The sequence below is a fragment of the Coffea eugenioides genome, chromosome 9 (genome assembly GCF_003713205.1).
Source record: "Coffea eugenioides isolate CCC68of chromosome 9, Ceug_1.0, whole genome shotgun sequence".
Taxonomy (NCBI): Eukaryota; Viridiplantae; Streptophyta; class Magnoliopsida; order Gentianales; family Rubiaceae; genus Coffea; species Coffea eugenioides.
The window spans coordinates 11,529,850-11,549,543 of record NC_040043.1 but is presented as its reverse complement, the minus strand read 5'-3'; the positions used below and the strand labels follow the sequence as shown (position 1 = coordinate 11,549,543).

Sequence of the window (19,694 nt, the reverse complement as noted above, 5' to 3'; positions counted from 1 at the left end):
CAATCAAAGCTGGAAATTAACACTAAAGCTGGAAATTCAAATATAGGAGCAAGATAACCTCATACCAAAGCTAAAACTTCATATCCAACCTCATATCAAATCTAAACCATTCATATCAAAGCTGTCCAACACATTCCAAAACTGAAAATTGCAACCTAGTAAGCAAAACCATGAAATCTTCCATGAAATCCACTACAATCAAGTCATATGTTGCTTAAATTTCCAGATAAGAAGGAAAAGAGAGATTTTTTTAATGATATACCTCAAGCTCTAAGAGAAATGGCAAGACAGGAGCTGTTCTTTCTCCTAAAAACTTCACCTCAAACTTCCTTGCCATCTTGTTGCAACTTTCTATGAATTGATTTAGGGTTTTAGGTTGATTTCTCTCCAAATCAAGTTAGAAATCAAGATGGAACTTGAAGGAATTTTTTCTCTTTTCTCTCTTCTCTCTCTCAGCCAAGAAGGAAAGAAAGTGAAGAAAATTTTGCTTCACTAGATGATAAGGATAGAAGAAATGTCTTGGTCAAAGGTGATCTTGATTGCCAACATTTGACATCCAACCATTTTCTCTCTCATTTTTTTCCTCTATCTTTTCTTTCCGCCAAAACCCTAGAAATACAAGGGAGAAATAAATAAAAGGAAAGTAAGGAAATTAATGAAAGAAAGGTCTTGGTCAAGTAGTATCTTTGACCGGTGACAAATGGCGCGAGTTGGTTCAAACCTATCTCTTTGTCTCTCTTGTGTTTGTCTCTAATCTCCAAGATATCTAGGGTTTCTCCAATTAACTCTTAACACCTCATGTCCCATAATTTTTTTTGCACAAAACTCCTTCTAAGTCACCAAATTTATTACTCACCTCACTAGTCGGTTGCACTACCTTAATGTACTACGGAATTTAACATGCACTAAAATATAAAAGGGGAATGATATAAATCTTGACTCAACCAATAAAATCACCATGAAATTAAGGCAAGCAAAGTAAAATAAAAGAATATATGAATTAAATTTTTTAAAAATAAGAAAAAATATAAAATAAATTTTTCGAGTCCTCACTAGAGGAGCAGGGCAAGGCGAAATGGAGGGAATGGGAGCAGAGGGAGTTTTTGGGCAATGGGACGGGGGACGGGGGAGGAGTTTTTGCCCCAAACCCACCCTGTTGCCATCTCTAGTCTCGACCTCTCACTTACACCTTTTTCCCCATACTATCCAATCCATCCTCCTCCCAACCAGTATCTTATATTTATAAGGATTCAGTTGTGTTACGCTACCAATCTTTTTTAATTTTAAATTACACAGCCTTAGTATTAGCAACGACATTCGAACACGACCTTTGTAAAAAAGTAGCATGCCTTTACTAATTGAATAAACATGTATTTGTACAGTATCAAATTTTGACTAATGGTGTTGAACACAATAAAATAGTTGATAATACAACTATAATTAGAGTTTGAGTCAAAGTTACGAGTGCGAATGAGTTGAGCTTAATTGAATAGTTTGCGAGCATGGTCAATCAAATCCGAGCACGAGCTCGCGTTGATCGAGTTCAAGTTTGAGTTCGAGCAACTCGAATAGCTTGATGAGCTTGAGGTCAAGCTTAATATGTGAAGCTCGAAAGTTCATCGAGCTTAATCGAGTTTCACAGATATATGTTTTTTCTTTAATTATTAGTGTGAAATGTTTATCTTGTCTCTTGTTTAAAATTATATAAAATATGAATTTATATTATTTAAATTTGATTGAACTCGATTAAAATCAATTGAATTCGAATTGAACCTGATTGTGCTCGATTTGATCAAACTCGAGTTCTAGCTTGAGTAAGGCAAAACAAAATCGAACTCAAATTCGAACTCAACTTTCAAGAGTTCAACGAGCTTGAGGTCGATTTGACTCGATTACACTCCTAATCAAATATATATGACCAAATATAAAAATTCCATGTTTTTTCTTAGCAATTTTTCATATATATGTTCTTATCTAAGTGTAAAATTTTTCCCATAATTTGTATAAATTAAGACGATGGTGTGGTAATTTTAGATATTTTTAAGTGAACAAATGCTCTTTTCCTACTTCCTTTTTTTTTTTGGTAATTTATCTTTATCTAGAAGTCACAAAATGAGAAAACAAAGGTTCTACTTGGATTGTCCAATTTTTTAAAAACTACTTTGGGTGGGGCTAAATCTACACTTCCACAATCTAAATCCATACCCTTATAACTAAGTCGACCAAAAAAACCCATAGGATTATGGGGTTTGGTAGAAACTTTTTAAATAAGAATTAGCCTTTTTTGTGAAAATAGATGGTACTGATTTGGATTTAAAATTTACATTATTGTCAATGGTCTTAAAATTTTTAACATTTTTTTCATTCACTTTAAAAGGGTGGCAATCAAGTCGGATTGTGGGTTGGTGTGTTGGATTGAGATCCAGGTATCCTGGATACACATCAACCCGAATATGATCCAAAAATTAAATGAGTCCACTTTCTTGATACGAACACGACTTGCTAATTTTGGGAGTTACTCAAATCTAACCTGAATAACCTATTTGCTTAACCTTTTTTTTTCCTTTTTGGCCTTCTCACGTTATTAGTATTGTCGACTTTTCTATAAAAGAGTTTCCATAAGAATATAAAAAATTGTAGCCTAATCATAGATTTCGTATATGGTGCTTGTAGTAAATTTTTAATTTTCTTTTTGTACAAAAAAAAATCATTACTAAAAACAAAACTACAACACTTTCAAAAATAAATATCTTGTTCTCGCATAATATTCATGATTCCTTTTTTGTAATACTAATTTGCAACCTTGGTTAGTTTTCTTTTTATTTACTTTATGCCTCTAATTTTTTATTAAATTATAAACTTACACATTAAACAGGTCAAACAGGCAAATGAGTCAACTCATGTTTGACCTGATTAGGACTTGTTTGCTTGGTGAGTTATTTGGATATGACTTGATTTTGACCCAAAGTGGTGAAAAATAAATCCATACCCATTAATTTCGTATTAGATTAGAATTGTGTTGAGAATTACCACCCCTAACTTTGATGGCATTTATTTTTTCCTCTTATTGGTAGAGTGAATGTTTTTATTTTTTTTATCATGTTAGAAGAAATGAGAGATTTTTTTAAAATTATGTTAAGAAAATATTTTCACCGTTTTGGCACGTTGTACTTCACAATTTATTGAAATATAATTTTAAAAAGCACTAATGAATCAATAATTAAGATGGTCATATTAAACAATTTCAATTAATTAAAATTTGTAACTAATTTTTTACACATTTCTTGTTGTATGAAAAACAAGTTTTTCTAGTATATGCCCAAACCACAACCTATAAAAAAAACTGCAATTCCCCATTGCCTAAACATAAATGGGCCGAACCTAAAAAGTCTCAAATAAAAGAAGCTAAAAGCTCAAGCCATAAACTCTACATTTGAATTTACTGCCAGACTGAGATCCAAACAACATAGGAAAAGGAAACCACTACTTTCCTAATACCTAAAGCATCTTGAGTTTAGTATTTAATCACCACTCTTTATTCATTATTCTCTTCACAAAAGAAACTACTAGCAAAAATTAAGAAACCAGTGATCATATCAGCGGCTAGGTTCATTCCTTGGTGCTTGAAGGATAAGCAGACCATTATCATAGCCTCAAGAATTTCTTCTTTTCTTCGTCTTTGTCAGAAGTAGTCGTATTTCTTTGATCACCTAGTAATATATCCACTACTTATATCAAGGGTTCTTTTGCAAACTTTCTGATTTTACAATTTTGGTTCTTCGGTTTGGTGAAATTGGAGATTTGAACATCTATCATTCAAGGGTTTGTTTCTGTTATTACCATCCAACATGGTAGTCGTCAAGAAAGGCATTGTTGGGAAGAAGAACAATTCAGCAGATAGAAATTGACATCTCGAATTAATGGGAGAAACAACAAAGGAGTAGCCCAAGCGCTAGTAGTTATAGATAGTCATGAAAGGAAGAGAATAATGGATACATTACAAAGGTTGTAACACAACGAGAATAAGATTGGTGCAATTACTCTTAAGCCTAAATAGCAGCAGCAAAAGGGTATTCTAATGATTTCCAGTGATAAAAGCTAATGCACAAGTCAAGCTAATCGTGATGACGAATACATTTTGAAGACGGCTTTATATGCTGCAAGGTTAACACCCTACTTTGCCGAAATTATTTCCATAGCAAAAGCTGTGAAAACTAACATCGATCAAGGAAGGGAGAGAAACAAGGCAAAGAAAAAGAGGCACCAAAAGCAGCTGAGCAATTGAAGGAGAAAGAAGCTGAATTGAGGCAAAAAGAAAGAGAAGCTGCTCGAGTTGCCTTACAGATGATGGAAAGCACAGTTGATTTTGAAGACAATCTCATGATTGCAAGGAACTTGAGCAATTAAGTCAGTGTTCTCCCTCTTACATTGTCTATGGATGCAATGGACCGACAATGATGGTATTGAGAGGTTTAAAGACTGGCAAAGTTTTGCACAATTTAGAACAGCTTGGCTTGCACTTAAAGAAGGAATTCATGGCAACGGATGATGATGAAGATGCATATTTGAGTTGCTGGGAAGTAGAAGAAGGAGAGATCATCGACTCATATTTTTGCAATGAAATTGAATTCTAGATCTCTAGTTGTTCAAATTGTTAACTTTTGTTCATAACATGATGTATTGTACTTGAGCTTAATTTAGTTGCAGCTCTGATTTTGTGTTTTGTATTATTAATGTAAGAGTTTGTATTGCTATTGAAATCCAATTCAGTACATATATGATTTTACTTAGAGACATATCTTGGTTTTGTGATTAATTTCTAGTTTGATTTCTTTTTAGAATACATATGCATATATAAACTATTGTACAAAGTATTTCTAGGTGAATTTCATCAAACTTATTGTAGTGTAGGAAGAAAAATGGAAGGTAAACTACTTTTGTTGAATGATATGGATGGGCCTATCTCCAAACTTTGCTTTTGCTCATGTTTGTTGTTATAAATCCTATATAAGGAAAAGAATATGAAGTTTTTGAATTTAAGTTCAACAACAAATTTCCACGCTTCTAGCAGTTAAGCTCTGACTCAAACTTGAATATCACCATAAAATATGACATGCGTTGATGAAGTCAGAACTCAAGTTTAGACTAGATTTTCATTGATGAGTGAATTCAATAGATTTGTGTGTAATTGATAGTTCAATTTTCACTTAAAACCAAATCAGTAATTCAAGATAAATGTGTTTTCTTATTTCGTGAAAGAACGATAGAAAACAAAATATTGTAGCTATGAATAAAAGATAGGTATATCTGGTGTATTTCAAATTCTTGAGAATTATGAAAAGCTTAAGAGTCATCTTGAAATCATGTACTAATTGCTGCTATCACAAGCTGCCAATAGGAATATGCCATATCAATCTGTCCATAAGATGTGTTAGCAATACTTACGTGAGCAAGGGATGGAGAAGAAGCATTTTAGACATGCATATGATATGATCATCCTTTATCCCTTTGAAAGTTATTGAAAAATGAATATTGGAAATCAGAAGAAGAGGACTACTCATAGCCACAAAAGTTGCCAAGAAGCAACTTCTTCTGGTTCAATTTATATTGGTAGAGTTTAGGCATTACCAGTTTGACTATTACCTGTACAAATGTCGTGTTGAATGCCAAGTGACCCCTTTTTGCTAATCCTTTTTTGGTGTAGACTACAAAAGCTGCCTCTTTTTACTGGATAGGTAATGCTTGTAAAATATGCTAGATCGACTCATTGCACACTTGCACCTAGCACTATGACAAATGCAAGTTCCCCTTTTGTATTTTGTTAATTAGAGTAAAGTTCATCAGATGGTGGTAAAGTAACCATGCTAGTTTGGGTGAAAAGAACTCATGAATTTTGTATCCATTTGTATGCCAAACTAGCCTACTTTTTGAACAGTCTGTATTACATAGTGCAATTTGTTTTAGTACATGAAGAACCAAATCCATTTTAACTTCTTGATTCGGAAAATAAAAAGGGTTTGCTTTTATACTCTAATTATAGACTAGAGCAGTTAGAACAATCTAGCTGTTTGAACTTTTTGTACTGCTTCTGATCATCAAGGTAATTTCAGGACCAGGAATTTACCTCTGCAGCAACGTCTAGTATATTCTAGTGGCTCAGCACCCACATCCAGAACACAAGCATTATATCCAATCTCTTTTGCAGTAGTTATCCATTTATCCCGTACCATGGTTATCATAATTTTTGGAAGTCAAATTGATAGCAATTCTCAAATCCTCTCACATTCACCCAACCAGAAGATGAGAATACTTAGTTGGCGGACCAAAGACTGCCTTCACAACTAAAGCTGGAGAGGTATTTTCAGCCATATCAGCAACTAGAGATGTATGTTAAGGTACCAATCATAGCAGCTTAATATAAACTTCTGAGTGACAGTCAGCTTTATCATTGTAAAGTTGTGGATCAAGCAATGATATATTCACATGTCACGAGAAATGACCATGCAATTTATTCAAGCATTAGACTTTTAGCAGAGTTTAATGCCACTGCACTTGCAAAGTCTTCCCATTTCACCACATTGTCCTAGAGGTACCCAAATGTTTTTCATATCGAATATTGTTTCTTGATCCAGTGAACTACAACTTTGTAGAGTGTTTTCTCCCATTACAGCACCATAGGCTGCCCATTACTTGAAAGAATATGGATAATGTGGATTTGAATAAAAGATGCAAATCTATTATCTATTAGACAAGAAAATCATTGAAACTGAATGAAAGTGACTGGAACAGAACATAAATAAGCCTAGCTATATGTCCTCATATGTGCAAAACAAATAAACAAGTGATCGATCCTATGCAAAAAATACCATTTTCTGCTACCCAAGTGGCGTTTGAGCTTGTCATCTCACTAGAAGATTGAGTTACGGATGGTTCAATTCTCTCTGAGCTTTGTAAACCTGAAGCTTCTAGACCAACATTTTCCTAAAATAGGTCACGTTGATGAGAAATTTCAGGCAAGCCCTCCTAATTTGTTTCAGATTAGTAGCAGTCTTCAGCAAGTGGCCCTCTGGTATGCTTTGCTAGTTGGAGTTTCTTCTTGCGTTTTTTCAATTGAGTATGATAATAATTTTGTATTTGATTATCAGATCTTCCCGGTAATTTTGCTGCAATGGCTGACCATCTGTGTGGGTGGTCCAAAAATTCATATGCATATATAAGAACTGAGCCGCAGTGTAAATTTATGCTGCATGAAGTTTTGTTTCAAGTATAATCATGTGCCCTCTAGTAATTAATACGAGCTTGCATGAAGGAATTTGTTGCACTAGCGATTACACACATTCAAAGATTGTATGCAAGTTTCTAAAAAATGATTCATTTGAATATATTTGTCTGTGTTTGATGGTTCAATTTTCACTTAACCCAAATAATCTGTCAAAGATGGAGTTGTTTTCTTGTTTTGTGAAAGAGCAGGAGAATAAAAAAAAACTACAAAGCAGTATCACGATTCAAGAGCAATTGGTGAGCCATGCTACACAAACACAATTGTGCGATACATATGCAAGTACTAAGAATATTAAGAATTAGCGTCAATTTCGCCAGGTTACTTGATGTCAAGAAAGTTATTACGAAAGATTGTCCAGGCAATGAGAAAAAGATAGGTTATTTGGTGTATATCAGACTTTTAAACTCAATTACGGATTGCTAGAATCATGAGATGACAATTAGCTCTGAAGAATTCTACTATTATGCATGGCTGAACATTTTGTATTAAATTGCCCAAGAACAACCATTGAATGGAGGCACATGAATATGCATGATAGGTTTGATTGCAAAGTAATTCGAGTAAAATACCAGATGACTTAGAAGTGTATTTGATTTACATAAGAGGTTCAAACAATAACTTGTCCATAAAATACTGTGGCAAAATCAATTATCGCTATTGGCTTTTTCGAGTTTGGAGGGAATAATTTAGCATTAACATCATGAAAGTAACCAAAATGGACATCTCCTTTATTTCTATACTCTCGGTAAGCTTGTTCTCAAGATCTTGTGGCATTTCATTTGTTGCACTAAATTCTTGAAACAATATTGTTGCATCAGCATGATTCAAGTTATACTTATCGACTTTGCCTTGGTTATGGATTACCCAGGTTTCCATACATATTCAATTCGAATTTGGTTCCTTTTTGGCAATTATCCTTAAAACAACCTAAGAGGGGGGGTTGAATTAGGTGGTTTAAAAAATTAGCCAAGAAATGAGTCACTTTATGAGAACTTGCCATATTTTTCTAAAGGACCACACAATGGAGCAATTGATGAGAAAACACAAGTGCTTGGGAGTAGAAGAGATAGACAATTTATATTGCAAGACAGTGAGTAAAAAGATAGAATAGCAAACCAAGTTTCAAACTCCACTTGAGTTTGAATACCACTTTATATAGCAAGTTTCTTCAAGTTGATCAACTTACAACCAATCTCTTGTGTACAAAGGAAGGATCACTTCCTCCTCGTCCCAAGCCGCACTTGGTCAAGTAAGGAAGTTTTACTATCACTCAGATAACTCTCACAAAACTACACTATTGAAGAAATAGAAACACAATTGAAAAGCTTATCGAAAGTTACACAACTAAGAGTACAAATCTTCTTTAAAGAGTATTCTCACACTTGAATCACTCAAGATCTGATGTAGTCTCAATGTGCAAAGTTCTTTTTAAGTGGTTGACTTTGTTCTATTTATAAGAGACCAAAAAATTCCTCAATTAATGCTACCAACGGACAGAAGGCAGTTGAAGAGTCAACTAGCCGTTGGTGGTGTCGGACATCCGGTAGGCTAGTTTTCTGCGTTCGAACGCAGGTAGAGAGTTCAAGAAGTTTTCTTGAAATGTTTAGGACGTTCGGTACCTCCAGAATATGCGTCCGAAGGTATGATGCAAAACTGGGAATTCTCCTTCAATTCGTTCGGACGTCCGGTGCCTCCAATGTTTTGCGTCCGAAGTGTCGCAACGTTTGTCGGACGTCCGGTACTCAGGTGTTGTACGTCCGATCGGGGTCAATGAGCTTAGAGGACTTGGCTTATCATCTTCGGACGTCTGAGAGTGGGTTTTTCATGCATCCGAAGTTACTCAATGGTTGTCGGACGGCCGATGCAGTCTTTATGTGCATCCAACAGCTATTTCAACATATGTTACCTTTGAACCTGTTCTACTCCAATTCTGAAATGATCTAATAAGAGAATATTAGTAACATCCATTTATTTTGTAATCATCAAAAGTTACAGATTGAGATAAACAATCTCCCCCTTTTTGATGATGACAAAATAATGGATGGAGTAAAAAGGTTTTAGATATAGCTCCCCCTAACTTAATGCATTCAAGTAGTATTCACAACTTCCCTTCAGAATAATGTTCACTCCCCCTTAAAATGAATCCCCCTCACATATAGATTACATGTCATATCCATATCTCCCCCTTTTTGTCATCATTGAATCAACCAGTAAAATTATCCATATTACCAACAATGTGGTCGTTCATTGGCTCACCAAACTGAATTTAGTAACACAGCAGAACAGCAACACCATCCATTCAGAACCAAAACCAAAACCTTATCAACCAGGAACTAATATTTGCAGATAGATTGAAATAAGCAACATTCAACATAAAAGATAACTAAATAGTTTTACAGACCAGTAGAGGAGTAAAATCCTTAAGACAGAGCACAACAAATGTTTTTAAGTGCAAAAGATGCAAAAATCTAATATGAACTATTATCCTAATCATGAAGTGCAGTAGTGCCTATATGATGTTCTTAGAGGATCCAGGCCTTCTTCTAACCAGGCGAAACTGAGCAGGGTCTTCTTCTTCAGTGTCCTCATCCCCATCATCATCATCCTCTTCAGTCTCTTCTTCAGTTGCCGGAGCTTTTCCCTTGTCCTGTGGTTGAGAACTGGAGGCATGGTATTCTGGGGTAGCCTCAGTGGTTGGCTTAGTTTTAGGCTCCTTTCGGTGTGCATTTTCATTTTCTAGAGGAATGAGAGGTACAAGTAGATTCCTTTTGACAACAAAGGTGGCTTGTTGATCAGAAGTCATGGTCATCATCAAGCCATCTTCAAGAAGCAGGATATGTTGTTTGAGGTCATCAAGCAGAGAGATGACCTTAAGGTTGGATGAAGTATGCATAGAGACTGACCTTCTAGGGTGAATGGTGAAGGGTGTCACATACATAGACTGGTCTCGAGGAGTCTTAGGGGTTACAGGAGTTTCATGAAGATTTTTTCTCCTAAACTCAGAGACAATTTCTTTGTAGCACCAATGATCCTAAAAAAATTTTAGATTTTTCCTTTCAAAGTAAGCCTTTGAAAACACAGTTGATGCACTCTCTTTTGGAGATTTACCACTAAAGGAAATTTCAAAATGAGTAAAAATAGGAGTCAGAAATTTTTCATAGGACAGTTTCCTACGGCTGTCAGTGCTGATTTTGAGCAGAAATTTGCACATGACAAAATCAAAACCAATTCGGATTTTTTCAAGAAAACAATAGAATAGATAAAGTTTCATTTTGTTTGCATCAGTTCTGTGACCATCAGTGGGCACCAACAGATTTGAAATTATGGTAAAAATGATAAGATTTTGAGGACTAAGATCTTCCAATCTTGCCTCAGTAGGAGTATTAAAGTGAGACTGAAAATAGGTCATCAATTTTGCAACATAAAAGTGATGGTATGCAGAGGAAAATTCTTCATAAGAAAAGAAATTTACAATTTTGCCTTTAAAACCATCTTCAATTTTGGTTTCCAAAACAGAGTTGACAATTTCAGGATTCAGTTCTATGTTAACAGAATTGACACGTGAAATGAGATCTGTATGTGATTTACCCTATCTAAGGTTTGTAAAAAATTGATGAAGCATGTCAGGATAGTAGGTGTTTGGAATGGTCAGAAGAGGGGTCCATTTTTGGAATTCAAAAGGTTGAGAACAGATTCAAGGTCAAGCTTACGGAATTCATAGGGAATGATGGACCTTTGAGTGATGAAACCTTTCTGCGAGATCCATTCAAACCTCTCCCTGGCTTCATCATCGATGAACTTCGGCAGGGGAGTTGGTTCAACAGCAGTTTGGGTCCCTGGTTGTTCATTTTCTGGATGCTTTCTTTTTCCACTGTGCTGAGTAGTTGGTGCAATACCCTGGACACCCTTGGTGGCTTCCTGGTAGATGGTTCATCAGTCTGCTGTTCCTCAGCATTTTTCTTTGCATCCTGCTGATTCCCAGAGGGATCAGCAGTTTGCCTTCCCTTGGGTTGAGCAATGCTCTTCTTTTTGGCAGTCCTTTTTCCTTTCCTGGGTGATTTCGTGGTGGTTACATCTACATTGGTAGGCTGCTCCAGTTCCTCTTCATTGTCACTTCCTTGATGCCCTTCAGATTGATGCTCCTCCATCTGCTCATCGGATGGTTCAACAGACGGCTCTCTGGTTTGCGCATTCTGTTTTTTCCTTGCAGATTGCTTCATTTTTCCACCACGATTTCCAGTTTTCTTTTTGGGTGATTTGATGGAAGGTTCGATAACTTGAACATCTTCATCCTCCTCATCACGAAGCTTGAAGGTGCATCCGGCACTCACGGATCCTCTTCTAATCCTCACCATGATTGCAATGCAGTGTGATTTTGTTGTGTAATGTGATACAAATAAGTATCAAACGATGAGGAGTGCAGTATGAACTACAGTGAATGCACGAACTGTCCACAGAGGGAGAAATTTTTGTGGTTAGGGTTTCGGGTAAGAATTGGAATTTATAGTGCAGTTGGCGGTTGGGGGAAGTTATGATGCACAATGAACTCGCAATAGGTATGTAAAGGTGTCGGTCAGAGTGATTTCTTGGTACTTGTTCCAAGAAGAGATGAATTTGAATTTTGAAATTGAGGGAATATGAAGAGTTGCGTCCGAAACTAAAGGGAAAGAATGAACTGAATAACGCAGAGGGCTTTCTTATAAGACGCAATTTTTGAGTGTCGGACAGCCGAACGAAATAGAGCTTTCGACACTTCCGTCCGAACCAAAATTTTCTGGGTAGATGATTAAGAACACTGTCAGACGTCCGTTCTAACATATCGGACGTCCGATAAAGAGTGACCAAAGAATTTTTAGAGATTTTTTCTGAAACACCCAATTTTGTTCTCAAAGGCACAAATTGATCCAGTGGTAAGGCTTTTGTGAGAATATTAGCAATTTGATCGTTTGAACAGACATATTGAACACAAATTTCACCCTTATCGACAAGATCGCGAATGAAATGATACTTTATGTCTATGTGCTTTGTCCTAAAATATTGGATGGAATTTTTGTCAAATTTGTTGCACTAGTGTTATCACAATACATAGGCACATAATCATACATCAATCGAAAATCATTCAATGTATTTTTCATCTACAATAATTGAGCACAACAAGCTCCAACGGCAACATATTCAGCTTTAGTTGTAGATAATGAAATAGCATTTTGTTTCTTGCTAAACCAAGATACTAAGCAATTTTCAAGAAAGTTACATATACCTATTGTACTTTTTCTATCAACCCTACAACCGCCGAAGTCAGCATCAGAGAATCCACACAGAGGAAGTTCATGACACTTAGGATACCATAGACCAAAATTCAAAGTTCCTTGTAGATATCTAAGAATTCTTTTTACTGCATTTAAATGAGATTCCTTTGGACAAGACTGAAAACGAGCACATAAGCACACAAAAAACATGATATCTGGTCTACTAGCAGTTAAGTAAAGCAAACTACCAATCATACCTCTATTCTTCTTTTCATCAACTTTTGTACCTTTTTCATCATTGTCAAATTTGGTAGATATGCACATAGGTGTTCCGACCTGCTTTGAATCCTCCATTCCAAATCTTTTGAGCAGCTCTTTGGTGTATTTTATTTGGTTGATGAACGTTCCATCTTGAATTTGAATCACTTAGAGTCTAAGGAAGAAATTTAATTCTCCCATCATGCTCATTTCAAACACTTTTTGCATGATATTGAAAAATTCATTGCACAAGCTCTCATTAGTAGTACCGAATATAATATCATCCATATATATTTGCACAATTAAAAGATCACGTGAACTTTACTTAGTGAAAAGAGTAGTATCCACAATACCTCTTTTAAAATCATTTTCAATCAAAAAAATCACTCAAACGTTCATACCATGCTCTTGGAGCTTGTTTTAGTCCATACAAAGCTTTTGAGAGTTTAAATACATGATTTGGATAAATTTCATTTTCAAAACCAAGAGATTGATCAACATATATTTCTTGATCAATAAATCCATTTAAGAAAACACTTTTAACATCTATTTGAAATAATTTAAAGTTCTTGAAACATGCAAAGGGCAAAAACATTCTAATTAATTCCAACCTCACTACGGGTACAAATGATTCATCAAAATCAATTCCTTCTTCTCGAGTATATCCGTTGGCTACAAGTTTGGCCTTATTTCTTACTACTTCACCTTTGTCATTTATTTTGTTTCTAAAAATCCACTTTGTGCCAATGATAGAATGATCTTTTGGTCTAGCAACTAATATCCACATCTTGTTCTTTTCAAATTGATTTAACTCCTTTTCCATAGCTAAAATCCAGTTCTCATCTTTTAAAGCATCAACAACATTTTTGGGTTCAAAGTGTGAAACTAATGCAAAATTATCCATTAGTTGTTTAAAAGAGAAATGAGTTCTGACCTTTTCGGATGGATCACCAATGATGAGCTCCTTAGGGTGGTTTTGAGCAAATTTTCAAACTCTTGGAAGATCGTTAGGTGTACTAGTGTCTTTGTCACTATCTTCCCTTACTGGACTATCTTGAATTTCATCTTCCTTTGAATCATTTCCTGGTGAAGCAATGCCTTGGTCAGTGATTGTAAGTTTCTTTAGTTCTCCTTGAATACCTGTATCATCATTTTCACCACTACTTATTGAAATGTCACCATTAGATTCATCAAAAGTGATATGTATAGCTTCTTGTATAACCAAAATCCTTCGATTGTAGACTCTAAAGCCTCTCTTATTCTCACAATATCCCAAGAAAATTCTCTCATCAGATTTTTTATCAAACTTTTCGAGATGTTTCTTGATATTTAAAATAAAGCATTTGCAACCAAAGACTTTAAAGTATCCAACTATAGACTTTTTATCAAACATCAGCTCATAGGAGGTTTTGTTCAAGATTGGTTTTAAAAGAACTCTATTCATGGTATAGCAAGTTGTATTTATAGATTCAGCCTAAAAGTATTTTGGTAAATTATACTCACTATGCATGGTTCTATCAGCCTCTTGAAGAGTTCTATTCTTTCTTTCAACAACCCCATTTTATTGGGAAACTCTTGCAATTGAAAATTCATGTGTAATACCATTGTTGTTACAAAATTCTGGAAAGCCACAAAAATAAAATTCTGAGCCATTGTCACTTCTGATTTTGATGATTTTCAATCCAATCAGTTTCTGAACTTTTGTAAATAGTGAAACAAAGTTTTTGAAAGTATCATCTTTGTTTGCAAGAAACATCATTCAAGTGTATCTAGAAAAATCATCAACAACAACAAAGCAAAATCTTTTGCCACCTAAGCTGGTAGTTTGTGTAGGACCAAATAAATCAAGATGTAAAAGTTCTAGAGGCTTTGTGGTAGAAACACATTTCTTGGATTTAAAAGACACTTTGACTTGTTTTCCAAATTGGTAAGCATCACAAATTCTGTCCTTTTCAAATTTGATCTTTGGCAGCCCTCTAACAAGATACTTTTTAGAAATTTTTTTTAACAGATCTATATTGAAATGACAGAGTCTTTTATGCCACAGCCAGGGGTCCTCATTTGCTACTTTGAGACAACTAAGGCTTGAGGAATCAACTTTTTCAAGGATAACTACATAAATGTCATTTACTCTTTTTCCTTTGAAAACAGTGTTGAACTTTGAGTCAAGAACAAGGCATTCATGATTTTTAAATAACACAAACAGATTCCTATCACACAATTGACTAACACTTAATAAGTTATAGCTCAAATTGTCAACTAAAAGAACATTGTGAACAAAGTTTTGACCATTCTTACCAACATCACCAATTCCAACAGTTTTGACTTTGTTATCATCTCCAAATGTTACCTTTTCACTTGCTTTTGGCTTGAGCTTGATGAACTATGATGGATCATCAGTCATATGTCTTGAGCATCCACTGTCTATGAATCACTTTGATTCCTTAACAATATTCACCAGGTTCACCTACACAAAGATCCACAAGATAATATTTAGTACCCTTTACTTTTTGGATTCTTGAGAGTTAGCATTATGTCTAACCATCCACATGCATCTCATGTCATTTCTCATATTTTTCCTAACATAACAATTGCTTTTTATGTGGCCAAATTGACAACAGAATCTACACATAGTTAATGAATTATTCAAATGAACAGGTTTAATAAATCTTATTTGCCTTCTCCTATAGATAGTAAACTCATTTGCACTATGATTTCACCTTTTCTGATAAGTACCACAGTGAAGTTTTGTATCATTCATTTGAAAACAGTTTTGTTTCTTATGTTGAAGCATCTGACTAAGATCATCCATTCTTCTTTTCAAGTTACTTTGTTCATTTTTTAGCATGTCACAGAAGTTTGTCTTTCTATCAAGTTCAGCATGCAAATCATTTTCAATCCTTTTCAGGTTCTCATTTTCATTTCTCAGACATTTATTTTGTCGAAAAGGCTTGCATTGTCTTGAATCAGAAAGTTAATCTTCTGTTTTAATTTCTCGTTTCTAACATAGGATTCTTTCAAACTGTTATGCATTCTTTTCATAAAAGAGTTAACATCATCATCAGATTCGTTATCACTATTAGTTTAAGAGTTACAAGTAGTTATCTCTTCATCACCAATGGCCATAAAAGTCATTTGGGCAGACTCCTCTTCTTTTTCGACTTCACCTTCTGAATTGCAGTCATTCCAGGTGATCTGAAAATTATTAAACTTTGATTTTCGTTCAACCTTGCTTTCCTTCCTTTTCTTTATTGGACATTCATTTGCGTAGTGTCCAAGTTGGCCGCATTCAAAGCACTTATCAGTTTGCTTTTTATTGAGCTCTAGCTTCCCTTTATTTCTCAAGTTGTTGAACTGATTTGGGAATGAATTGCTGAGTCCACCTTTTTTGAATCTCCTCTTGTTGAGTATTCTTTTGAAGCTTTTCGTGATGAGTGCAATATCACTGTCATCACCTTCCATGTTATCTTCATCTAAGGAGGCTTATCATCTTCATCTTGTCAGACTTTTAGAGCAATACTCTTTCTCACTTTTGTATCTTCTTCCTCCTGCACCTTGGACTTGAGTTTCATCTCACAAGAGGTTAAAGAATTAATAAGAGATTCAATGGGCAAGGTATTTAGATCTTTAGCTTCCTCAATGGCAGTCACTTTACTCTCTCATTCCTTGGATAAAACATTCAGAATTTTTCTATTTTTCTCACCTAGAGAGTAATTCTTTTCAAGTACTTTTAAGTCCTTAATAAGATCATTGAATCTGCAATACATCTTGTCAATGTTTTCATGAGGTTTCATCTTAAAGAATTCATACTTAGTGACCAGAATGGATTTCTTTTGTTCTCTCACATTTTCACTTCCTTCATGGATTTTTCTGAGTTTATTCCAAATCTCTTTTACAAATCTACAGCCTTTGACTCTAATAGACTCATTTGAATCTAAAGCACTGTATAATACATTCATAGCCTTGGTATTTAAGGTAAGATGAGTTCTATCATCACCTGTCAACTCACTCCTTGTTTTTGGTCTCAGCCTATGAGTAACTTCATCAATAATAGAGGCATCATATGAACCTTCATTGACAATAAATCACAACTCAATATCAATATATTGTAAGAAAATAACCATCCTCTCCTTTCAACTCACATAATTTGATTCATTGAATATTGGGGGTCTAGTGACGGATTGTCTTTCAAAAAATATGGCATTGTTGGTTGTTATTTTTACTCCAAAACTGATTGAGTTTAATTTCTAGGAGACCAAACTCTGATACCAATTGTAAGGATCGAAGACAACCTAAGAGGGGGAATGAATTAGGTGGTTTAAAAACTAGCCAAGATATGAGTCACTTTTTGAGAACTTGCTCTCTTTTTCTAAAGGACCACACAATAGAGCAATTGATGAATAAGCACAAGTGTTTGGGAGTAGAAGAGATAGACAATTTATATTGCAAGACAGTAAGTAAAAGGATAGAATAACAAACCAAGTTTCAAACTCCACTTGAGTTTGAATACCACTTTATATAGCGAGATTCTTCAAGTTGATCAACTACAACCAATCTCGTGTACAAAAAAAGGATCACTTTCTCCTCGCCCCAAGCCGCACTTGGTCAAACAAGAAAATTTTACTATCACTCGGATAACCCTCACAAAACTATACTATTGAAGAAATAGAAACACACTTGAAAAACTTATTGAAAATTCCACAACTAAGAGTACAAATCTTCTTTAAAGAGTATTCTCACACTTGAATCACTCAAGATCTGATGTAGTCTCAATGTGCGAAAGTTGTTTGAAGAGGTTGACTTTTTTCTTTTATAAGGGACCAAAAAATTCTTCAATTAATGCTACCAACGGATAGAATGCAGCTGAAGAGTCAACTAGCCGTTGGTGGTGTCGGACGTCCGGTAGGCTAGTTTTCTGCATCCGAACGCAGGCAGTGAGTTCAAGAAGTTTTCTTGAAATGTTTAGGACGTCCGGTACCTCCAGAATATGCATCCGAAGGTATGATGTAAAATCAGAAATTCTCCTTCAATTCGTTCGGACGTCCGGTGCCTCCAATATTTTGAGTCCGAAGTGTCGCAACGTTTATCGGATGTCTGGTACTCAGGTGTTGTATGTCCGATCGAGGTCAATTAACTTAGAGGACTTGGCTTATCATCTTCGGACGTCCGAGAGTGGATTTTTCATGCGTCCGAAGTTACTCAATGGTTGTCGGACGGCTGATATAGTCTTTATGTACGTCCGACAGTTATTTCAGCATATGTTAGCCTTTGAACCTGTTCTGCTCCAATTCTAAAAGATCTAATCAGAGAATATTAGTAACATCCATTTTTTGTAATCATTAAAAGTTATGGATTGAGATAAACAGATACGGAAACCAAGAGCTTCTTCCTCCAAAATCTTTCCATCAAAGCCCTTAATCCTCCCTATGTGTCAACTTTCACTACAAGAAATTTGGTCTTCAGTGACAAGCCATTTTTGTCACAAAAAAATAAAAAGTCGTCACTGATAACTTTTATTGACAATTTTCTAGTTGTCACAGAGTCGTCACTGAAGGCCCGTCGGTAAAAGTATATAGTGACGACAATAAAAGTCGTCAGTGAATGGAACTGTTTTGTGACAACTGATGTCGTCAATAATTATTGTAATTTTAGTGATGACATAGTATCTTGTTAATGATGTACAAATAAATGTTGTCACTAAAAGTGATATGTAATTGTCATTGGTATAGACTAATTACTGACGACTTTTGTTGTCACTAAACACTTTTTAATTCTATGACCACAGATTGTTATTAATGGAAAATTCTGATTCAATGATAACTCTTTATCACCATGAAAATTGAAAATTTTCCTACAACAATTATATCTATAAATGGAAAAAAATGACAATGATTTATAATTAGCAAATGAATGCATCCATTGCATTATGAAATGTCAAAATATCATATAAGCATTCAAATATCATAATGAAGTTCAACAACACCCTATAGATAGTTTGATAAGTGGTATTTGGCCTAAATTTTACATATAACTCGAGGTAGCTTTACAAAACAAATCCAAGTCCCAAATTTCAACACAGAGCCGCTTCAACAACACTCAGCTCCTCCCCTCAACACTCGGCTCCTCCCCTCAGGTAAAAGATTTGTAAGGCAGTTTCCAACAATGGCTCCTAAAGCTGACACCACAAAAAAGCTTGATACAAAGGCTCAGGCAGCCAAGGTTGCCAAATTTGTCAAATCTGGGACAACTTTTAAGAAGAAAGCCAAGAAGATCCGGACCAAAGGTACATTCCATCGTCCTAAGACATTGAAAAAGGACGGGAACGCGAAGTACCCACGCATCAGTGCTCCTCCTAGGAATAAGTTGGACCATTATCAGATTCTCAAATATCCTTTGACTACTGAATCTGCCATGAAAAAGATTGAAGATAACAATACCATGGTATTCATAGTTTACATCCGTGTTGATAAGAAGAAAATCAAAGATGCAGTGAAGAAGATGTACGACATACAGACCAAGAAAGTGAACACTTTGATCAGGCCTGATGGAACAAAGAAAGCATATGTTCGGTTGACTCCAGACTACGATGCTTTGGATGTGGCAAACAAGATTGGAATAATATAAACGAATTTAGTCATTGTTTTGTTCCGATCAAAGATACTGTCTTTTAAGTGTGACAATTTGCTAGGCTGTTTTGTCGTGAAAAAAAATACCAAATTTCAACACAAGGGGGAATTTTTAACATCAGACAAAATTTCACTAAACCTTGCCATTTCCCAATTTCACTATGTCTCTTGTAGTTCGGTTGCTTAGCTAAAATTTGCAATCCAATAAGAACCTCAATAATTAAAGCTGGACATTCAAAATCAGCCCCAAAGAAAATCAAAATCAGCCCCAAACTAATG

The 19,694-nt window shown here is 35.1% G+C and overlaps 1 protein-coding gene across 1 annotated transcript; it reads left to right on the top strand.

Moving 5' to 3' along the window:
• The first annotated feature begins 18,922 nt into the window (after positions 1 to 18,922).
• On the top strand, positions 18,923 to 19,486 carry LOC113783698 (60S ribosomal protein L23a-like). The gene has a single exon (XM_027329902.1). The coding sequence runs from the start codon at positions 18,952 to 18,954 to the stop codon at positions 19,411 to 19,413; it is 462 nt and encodes a 153-aa protein (XP_027185703.1). The 5' UTR covers positions 18,923 to 18,951; the 3' UTR covers positions 19,414 to 19,486.
• Positions 19,487 to 19,694: the final 208 nt, after the last annotated feature.

Excerpts from the sequence above, each read along its gene's own strand:
- LOC113783698 (XM_027329902.1), top strand. The coding sequence starts at position 18,952 with ATGGCTCCTAAAGCTGACACCACAAAAAAGCTTGATACAAAGGCTCAG.